General features: G+C 46.0%; 2 protein-coding genes across 2 annotated transcripts in view; both read left to right on the top strand.

Moving 5' to 3' along the window:
• Positions 1 to 9310, top strand: part of LOC105537226 — a 107025-nt gene that overhangs the window by 62597 nt on the left and 35118 nt on the right. The gene's annotated exons all lie outside the window — the stretch shown is intronic.
• Positions 1 to 9310, top strand: part of PDPR (pyruvate dehydrogenase phosphatase regulatory subunit) — a 40673-nt gene that overhangs the window by 14910 nt on the left and 16453 nt on the right. The window contains exons 8-13 of the mRNA XM_011976784.1: positions 1930 to 2122; positions 3156 to 3280; positions 6453 to 6608; positions 6811 to 6944; positions 7921 to 8069; positions 8826 to 8938. Coding sequence (XP_011832174.1) covers positions 1930 to 2122; positions 3156 to 3280; positions 6453 to 6608; positions 6811 to 6944; positions 7921 to 8069; positions 8826 to 8938 — 870 coding nt within the window. The remainder of the gene's footprint in view (positions 1 to 1929; positions 2123 to 3155; positions 3281 to 6452; positions 6609 to 6810; positions 6945 to 7920; positions 8070 to 8825; positions 8939 to 9310) is intronic.

Raw genomic sequence — 9310 nt, 5'->3', positions numbered from 1 at the left:
GGGTGAATCGCCTGAGGTCAGGAGTTTGAGACCAGCCTCGCCAACATGGTGAAACCCCATCTCTACTAAAAATATAAAAATTAGCTGGGCGTGATGATGTGCACCTGTAACCCCAGCTACCCGGGAGGCTGAAGCAGGAGAATCGCTGGAACCCAGGAGGCAGAGGCTGTAGTGAGCTGAGGTCACACCACGGCACTCCAGCCTGGGTGACAGAGCAAGACTCCATCTGAAAAAAAAAAAAAATTGGCCGGGCACGGTGGCTTACGCCTGTAATCCCAGCACTTTGGGAGGCCAAGGTGGGCGGTCACGAGGTCAGGAAATCGAGACCATCCTGGCTAACACAGTGAAACCCTGTCTCTACTAAAAAATAGAAAAAGTTAGCTGGGCATGGTGGTGGGCACCTGTAGTCCCAGCTACTTGGGAGGCTGAGGCAGGAGAATGACATGAACCTGGGAGGCGGAGCTTGCAGTGAGCTGAGATTATGCCACTGCACTCCAGCCGGAGCAACAGAGCGAGACTGTCTCAAAAAAAAAAAAAGAATAAGAATAAGAATATAGTTACCTAGTTCCAAATTAAAAAGATATGAAAGAGTCTCTAATGAAGAATTTCCCTCTGACCCTTGATGGGCTTTTTTTTTTAATAAATTTTTATGGGAAATTTCAAACTTTTAAAAGTGGATAGAAGTTGGGCACAGTGGCTTACACCTGTAATTCCATCACTTTGGGAGGCCGAGATGGGAGGATCACTGGAGCCCAGGAAGTCAAGACCAGCCTGGGCAACATGGCGAGACTAGAGACTGTGTCTGTACTAAATAAACCTGGCGAGAGTAGTGTGATGAGCCCCCATGTACCCATTATCCAGTTCTGGTCTTGTTTCATCTTTTTCCTGCTATCCCACTGAATTTGCCCTAATGGTAGATTTCTTTTAAAGCAGGATGAAAGTCTGTCTTTTGCAGCTATTCCAATGCAGAACATTGCCTTTTTTTTTTCTTTTTGAGATGGAGTTTCACTCTGGTACCCAGGCTGGAGTGCAGTGTCATGATCTCGGCTCACTTCAACCTCCGCCTCTCAGATTCAAGCGATTCTCCTGCCTCAGCCTCCCAAGTAGATGGGATTACAGGTTTCCACCATCACAACTGGCTAATTTTTGTATTTTTTAGTAGAAACGGGGCTTCGCCATTTTGGCCAGACTGCTCTTGAACTCCTGACCTCAAGTGATCCGCCCAGCTTGGCCCCAAAGTACTACGGTTACAGACGTGAGCCACCGTGCCCAGCTCAGAACATTACCTTTTATTAAAATCTCTGTGGCTGCCATTTAAGAGCGTTTCCACTCACACTGATCCCTTCGAGATTATTATCTGTAGCTATATTTTACTTGCTATTCTATGCTGCTTTCCTTTCTAACCAGTATCTTTTTTCCTCAGTCTTTATACCAAGTATTTTGCAGCTGTATCCTGTAATTCTACCAAGGTTTCTTCTTTGTGATAAATGGCCAGTTGGCTTGTCTTTAAAAAAATCTCTTTCAGCTGGGCACAGTGGCTCACGCCTATAATCCCAGCACTTTGGGAGGCTGAGGCGGGCAGATCACTTGAGGTCAGGAGTTCGAAACCAGCTTGGCCATCATGGTGAAACCCCGTCTCTACTAAAAATACCAAAAATTAGCTAGGCATGGTGGTGCGTGCCTGTAATCCGAGCTACTTGGCAGGCTGAGGCAGGAGAATCGCTTGAACCTGGGAGGCAGAGGTTGCAGTGAGCTGAGATCGTGCCACTGCACTCCAACCTGGGTGACAGAGTGAGACTCCATCTCAAAAAAAAAAAAATTTTTTTCAAGAGATTTTCTGAAAGGAGAAGGAGTAAAAAAGTAGAGGGTTGAAAGTGGTTTAATTCCTTAAAGGTGAGAACTCTATTTGGGTTTGTTGTTATTGCTCAGAGCCTCTGTTGAGTTCCCTTCTGAGGAGGATGCCAGAATTAGAGACTCTGGAGATCATGAAGTTGGTGAATTGCCCAGAGACCTTCACACCAGACATGAGATGCATCATGGGCGAGTCTCCTGCAGTGCAGGGCTACTTTGTCCTGGCAGGAATGAACTCTGCTGGCCTTTCATTTGGTGGAGGAGCTGGAAAGTAAGTCTTTCTCCCTCAGAGTCAGCTGTGAACATAAGTCAGCTTGCTGGGTCTCTTCCCTTCTAGAATTGTTGTTAATATGATGTGTGGTATATTTAATCTAGTATGTTAAGACTAACAAGAAGATACGTGTAATTTTGGAGTTGTCCCCTGCATGGGAGACTCCCCATGTTCCAGAAATGTCATCTGGCAAAATGTTTTTGCAACTCATCTTTTGGAGTTAGCCACAGATCCTGTGGGATATTCTTTTATACTTTTTCAGTTGTAACAAATATTGGTCATTTGAGTGTGTATTTGAGTTTGGTAGCCAAGTATGTTGATTGAGGTAGGTATCTGAACTAGGTAATACACGGTTTGTTTTTTAGACAGAGTCTTCCTCTGTCGACCAGGCTGGAATGCAGTGACATGATCTCGACTCACTGCAACCTCCACTTCCTGGGTTCAGGCTATTCTCCTGCCTTAGCCTCCCGAGTAGCTGGGATTACAGGCGTGTGCCAGCACACCTGGCTAATTTTTGTATTTTTAGTAGAGACAGAGTTTCTCCACGTTGGTCAGGCTGGTCTCAAACTCCTGACCTCAGGTGATCCATCTGCCTTGGCCTCCCAGAGTGCTGGGATTACAGGCGTGAGCCACCTGGCTCACGTTGAAACTTTTTTTTTTTTTTTGTAGAGACAGAGTCTTACTATGTTGCCCAGATTGGTCTCAAACTCCTGACTTCAAGCAGTCCCCTGCTTTAGCCTCCCAAAGTTGTGGGATTACAGGCATCAGCCAACGTGTCTGGCCAGCTTATATGTTAAATACCTCCTAGGGAATCTTATCATCTGGGGTAAAATCCTCATAGTAGTCTTTTCAGAGCAGTATACAGACCCATGTTCATTTCTTCCAGAAAAGTTAAGGAAATTGCCCAAAACCATTCAAGTGGTCTGTGGCAATTTAGGGTCTTTTGATTCTATTAGTTCTTAATTTGTAGAAATTAGTTTTATCTTCTCAAATCTCACACCTGAGCCCCAACAAGTGCCCTTTGTCTATATAGGTACCTTGCCGAATGGATGGTACATGGTTATCCCTCAGAAAACGTTTGGGAATTGGACCTGAAACGTTTTGGAGCCCTCCAGAGCAGCCGTACCTTTCTGCGCCACCGGGTCATGGAAGTCATGCGTAAGTGAAGCATTATCGCAGTTGCTCCTAGTTGCAGGTATCTTCCCGATGGTCCGTGTTGTCATTCAGAAGGAGCAAAGTTTTCCTCAGTTCTTTAACAAGCGCTTTGAGTTGGGCATCTGGTTTGACTGTTTCAGGCCTGAGTAAGGGGCTTTAAGCACCTCGTGATACATACATAACATTTTCTTCAGTGCATCGGACCTTGTTTCCTTCTGGGAACAAGAAAGTAGAATAGGATTTACAGATGGTACATAGCAGCTTCCTAAATATTCTAAGCAATGCATTCTTCCCAGTTTGCCTTGAGAGCCCCTATGTCGAAGTGAATGCTTTCTCACTCCCACTTTTTTTTTTTTTTTAGAAAATGCTTTCTCGTTCCCCACTTAGTTTTTTCTTTCCAAGTCAGAGAATTTTTCCACGTTATTCTCAGAGCTTCAGGCTTCCGTGAGTGACTTTCATCGTTAATCCACCCTACAGCAGCAAGATTGGGAACCACTTCTCATATAAATACAAAACATACATTCCTGCTCTCACTCCCTTGTTCTCATCCTGCTGCAACTTTGAAGGATTGGCCACTTCATCTTAATTTGTTATTCCACCTTGATCTCTGATTTATTTTCTAGGAAACCCTTAGAAAGCTTTTGTATCAGGAATTGAACCAAACCATGTGGGTTCAAGTTGTAATTTCATTTTCCTGTACTGAGGGGCTGTTCTCAGACTTTGCCAAATGATACCTAAATATTTTGGATATACTTATGCTCAGCACTGCGTTGCTGTGTTGGCTGTGACCACCATTCTTGGTTACAAGTAAACTGTTAGTTTGGTAGTTGAACAACATTGATGGTGAGTACTCTGGATGGCCTTTAATGCCTGAGTGCTCACTTTTGGCCTGGGAAAAGGATGTACATCCATGGAGATGAAGGGCCTAACAGCGATATGTTTAACTGCTAAGGTTCTTTAATTTTAGCAAATACTTTGGTTAAAATGTTGAACTTGGCTGGGCGTGGTGGCTCATGCCTGTAATCCCAGCACTGTGGGATGCTGAGGGAGGCAGATCACTTGAGGTCAGCAGTTTGAGACCAGCCTAGACAATGTAGCAAAACTCTGTCTGTACTAAAACCAAAACCAAAAAATTAGCCGTGCGTAGTGGCACACACCTAAAATCCCAGCTACTTGGGAGGCTGAGGTAGGCGAATCACCTGGGGAAGTTAAGGCTGTAGTGAGCCATGACGGCGCCACTACATACTCCAGTCTGGGCAGTGGGACTGAGACCCTGTCTCAAAAAAATAAAAAATGAAAGTTTTTTTTTTTTTTAAAGGTGAACTATTATAAGCCTAGATTTCCCCACCCATCATTACTTTGGAACCTGTACAAATCATAATTGAGCTTGAGCTTCTCCTTGGTGATAGGACACTTTTGGTAACCTTCTCCAATTCTCATGAAATAGAAATGGCAGGCACGTAGAAAATAGGGAAGGTGCCAGGCGCGGTGGCTTATGCCTGTAATCCCAGCACTTTGGGACGCCGAGGTGGGCGGATCACTTGAGGTCAGGAGGTCTAGCCTGACCAACATGGCGAAACCCTGTCTCTACTAAAAATATAAAAATGTAGCCAGGTGTGGTGGTACGTGCCTGTGATCCCAGCTACTTGGCAGGCTGAGGCAGGGCAATCACTTGAACCTGGGAGGCGGAGGTTGCAGTGAGCCAATATCGTACCACTTTACTCTAGCCTGGGCGATAGAGTGAGACTCCGTCTCCAAAAAAAAAAAAAAAAAGAAAAGAAAAGAAAATGGGGAAGGTAGAACCTAAAGTACCAGGATATGGACAGATTGTCACCATGCAGAGAACCCCACCTGGCTTCCTTCTGTCTCCCAACCTCCCCCAGCCTTGATGTACCTTTTGTTTGGAATGGTGTGAGATCAGGTCTTCTCTTTGCAAGGGACCACAGATCACACTTTTCTGGCTTTTTTTACTTGTTGTTGTTGAAGATTGGACATTAAGGGAAATGAATCCCCCCCGCCCCGGCCCGAGACAGTCTTGCTCTATTGCCCAGGCTGGAGTGCAGTGGCACAATTTCGGCTCACTGCAACCTCTGCCTCCTGGGTTCAAGCAATTCTCCTGCTTCAGCCTCCCGAGTGGCTGGTATTACAGGTGCCTGCCACCATGCTTGGCTAATTTATGTATTTTTAGTAGAGACAGGGTTTCACCATGGCTGATCTCGAACTCCTGACCTCATGATCTGCCCTCCTTGAACTCCCAAAGTGCTGGGTTTACAGACATGAGCCACTGCACCTGGCCTAAGAGAAACGAATACTGACCCTAGCTTTGTTGTGTGAATAATGTCATTGGTACAATAGAATGTAACTTCTCAGATTTCAGAGCCACCTAATCAAGCTACAATACATAACCTTTCACTTGAGAAGTAAGTTATCAGGGAGGAAATGTCTATAAGAGGTCTGAGATCCTAACACAGGCACGATGAAGAATTGAGTGCTGTTTTTTCGCACTTTGTTACCACCTGTGTCCCACTTAGTAACCTTCATCTCTGCTATGAAGCTTAGCAAGGTTTAGGACCCTGACTTTTCTCCCAACTAATGTGGAATGCTGAATGTGAATACAGGCCGTGTCATGCCGTGACACGTGGCTCTGTACCTCCAGGGAGGGATGACAGCAGCTTGTCAGGATTGTCTTTCCTTCTGGAGCATGCCTGATACACTCGGTAATTTTGAAAATTAGACTCCATTAGCCTGGAAATTGGGCTGGGCACAGTGGCTCACACTTGTAATCCCAGCACTCGGGAGGCCGGGGCAGGCAGATCACCTGAGGTCAGGAGTTTGAGACCAGCCTGAGCAACATGGAGAAACCCCATCTCTACTAAAAATACAGAAAATTAGCCTGCCACGGTGGCGCGTGCCTGTAATCCCATCTACTCGGGAGGCTGAGGCTGGAGAATCGCTTAAACCTAGGAGGCGGAGGTTGCGGTGAGCCGAGATTGTGCCACTGCACTCCAGCCTGGGCAACAAGCGCAAAACTCCATCTCCAAAAAAAAAAAAAAAAAGACTACGTTAGCCTGGAAAGCTCTTTTGAATAGAAACAACTTCAGAGTCTAGTGGATATTGGCTACTCAGGTCGCGAATCTGTGTCTTGGGCTTTGATAGACTACTCTTATCTGTCTAGCTTTGATGTATGATCTGAAGGTTCCCCGCTGGGACTTCCAGACCGGTAGGCAGTTACGCACCTCTCCTCTCTACGACCGGCTGGATGCACAGGGAGCCAGGTGGATGGAGAAACACGGATTTGAGAGGCCAAAGTACTTTGTTCCCCCTGACAAGGGTAAGAAGTCACATTCTCATTTTTGCTCTTTTTTTTTTTTTTTTTTTGTACTGGGAATTAATAAAATGTATTTTCAAGTGCATAAGCTAGAATGTGTTACAGAAGAATAAGAACCATCTGGACTACACTAAACTCTACAGGGAGACTCCCCAGTGTAAGTTCCCTCATTTTCTTTCCACCTTGTGATTTTTCCATTCCGTAGACCTCCTGGCATTGGAGCAGAGCAAGACTTTCTATAAGCCAGATTGGTTTGACATCGTGGAGTCTGAAGTCAAGTGCTGTAAGGAAGCTGTGTGTGTCATTGACATGTCCTCTTTCACAAAGTTTGAGATAACAGTAAGTATTTGGGAACCAAAATAATGGATTAGGAAACTGCATATTTACTGAATGCCTTTTGTTTTTCTTCTTCAAAACTGATTCCTGAGTGGGTGCAGTGGCTCATGCTTGTATTCCCAGCACTTTGGGAGGCCAAGGGGGCATGGATCACCTGAGGTCAGGAGTTCGAGACGAGCCTGGCCAAGATGGTGAAAGCCCGTTTCTACAAAAAATACAAAAATTAAGGCCAGGAGTGGTGGCTCACACCTGTAATCCCAGCAGTTTGGGAGGCCAAGACAGGCAGATCACCTGAGATCAGGAGTTCAAGACCAGCCTGGCCAACGTGGCGAAACCGTCTCTACCAAAAATACAAAAAATTAGCCAGGCATGGTGGCGGGCACTTGTAATCACAGCTACTTGGGAGGCTGAGGCAGGAGAATTGCTTGAAACCAGGAGATGGAGGCTGCAGTGAGCTGAGATTGCACCGTGGCACTCCAGCCTGGGTGACAAGAACGAATGTCTCAAAAAAAAAAAAAAGCCGGGCATGGTGGCGGGCACTTGTAATCCCAGCTAGTAGGGAGGCTGAGGCAGGAGAATCACATGAACTCAGGAGGTGGTAGTTGCAGTGAGCTGAGATTGTGCCACGGCACTCAGCCTGGGCAACAGAGTGAGACTCCATCTAAAAAATAACACAAAAACAAAAAACTGATTTCTTAAGAATTCTGGTATATTTTTGTGTTTCATCTGTATCGTAACATTTTTCTGAAATTTTAGCTCCTTGTTTCAGATTTTTGATTTGCTAGAGAGGCCTGTTTATCATAAGAATCAATAGCTAGCATTGCCTGGAGCTTCTTGCAGTGGAGTACGTCTGCAAATGTTGTCACGTGGGAATTGGCTGATTGAATTTTCTCAGTGAGGTTCATTGCTGGTGGGGCCATGTGGCCCAGCCAGGTGCTCTCACGCTCACTCTCTCTTGTTTCATTCCCTAACCCTGCAGTCCACTGGGGATCAGGCATTAGAAGTTCTACAGTACCTCTTTTCCAATGACCTGGATGTGCCTGTGGGCCACATTGTGCATACCGGCATGCTCAACGAGGGTGGAGGGTATGAAAATGACTGCAGCATAGCACGACTGAACAAGCGCAGGTGAGATGAGCTGCCGTCCTCTCTGCTCCCTCCAACACATTGATTCCTTAGCGGTACGGTAGCAGAGGCTCTCAGGAGCTTCTCCAGGAACCATAAATCCCAGGGACTAAGAATCATTACATGAAATCAAAACCAGTTTATTAGCAGTCCTAAACAAAAAGAAATCACCTGGAGGAAAATTCTAAAAAGCCTACCAGATTATGTACCCTTGTGGGAGAAGATGCCTTGTCTTTTTTTTTTTTTTTGGAGACAGGGTCTGACTTTGTCACCCAGGCTGGAGTGCAGTGATGCGATCATGGATCCCTGCAGCCTCCACCTCCTGGGCTCAAGTGATCCTCCCACCTCAGCTTTCTAAGTAGCTGGGACCGCAGGTACCACCACCACACCCAGCCAATTTTTGTGTATTTTGTAGAGATAGGATTTTGCCACATTGCCCAGGCTGGTCTTGAACACCTGAGCTCAAGCAATCCGCCCACCTTGGCCTCCCAAAGTGCTGGGATTACAGGCCTGAGCCACTGTGCCCAGCCAGTGTCTTACATTAATAAATCTGTATAATTTCTTGGCACTAACAGGAAGCTAGAATTTTGTTTTGTTGTTAGGTGGTATATCCTAGAATGGTGCTACTGGCCTTCTGTGAAAGCTAAGAAATCTTTTCCTAGTGTTTGCCTCATTGCTTTGAAACTAAATAAGATTTGATTGTTTCCTGATCCTTTTTCTGCTGCCTGCTTTTGATTATTTTGGGGTCTCACTTTTCAGTTTCTTCATGATCTCTCCAACCGACCAGCAGGTCCACTGTTGGGCTTGGCTTAAGAAACACATGCCGAAAGACAGCAACCTGCTCCTGGAGGACGTCACCTGGAAGTACACAGGTACGGGGGCCTCAGGCTCTGCCACGTGGAAAAGGCCAGCAGATGCAGATATGTCTTCCACGTTTGCCTTCTTTACATTTGACCCTCAAAAATGAACATTAGAGTTAGCATAGAAGAGGCTCTCTGGTCATAGGAAATTGATCTCTAGGGCGCAGTGGCTCACGCCTGTAATCCCAGCACTTTTGGAGGCTGAGGTGGGCAGATCACTAGCTCAGGAGTTCAAGACCAGCTTGGCCTATATGGTGAAACCCCATCTCTACTAAAAATACAAAAATTAGCTGGGCATGGTGGCACATGCCTGTAGTCCCGGCTACTTGGGAGGCTGAAGCAGAAGAATCACTTGAATCTGGGAGGCAGAGGTTGCAGTGAGCC

The sequence above is a fragment of the Mandrillus leucophaeus genome, unplaced genomic scaffold (assembly GCF_000951045.1).
Source record: "Mandrillus leucophaeus isolate KB7577 unplaced genomic scaffold, Mleu.le_1.0 Scaffold17, whole genome shotgun sequence".
NCBI classification, from domain to species: Eukaryota; Metazoa; Chordata; class Mammalia; order Primates; family Cercopithecidae; genus Mandrillus; species Mandrillus leucophaeus.
The sequence above is the reverse complement of the archived record's forward strand: the minus strand, read 5'-3'. Positions and strand labels throughout refer to the sequence as shown.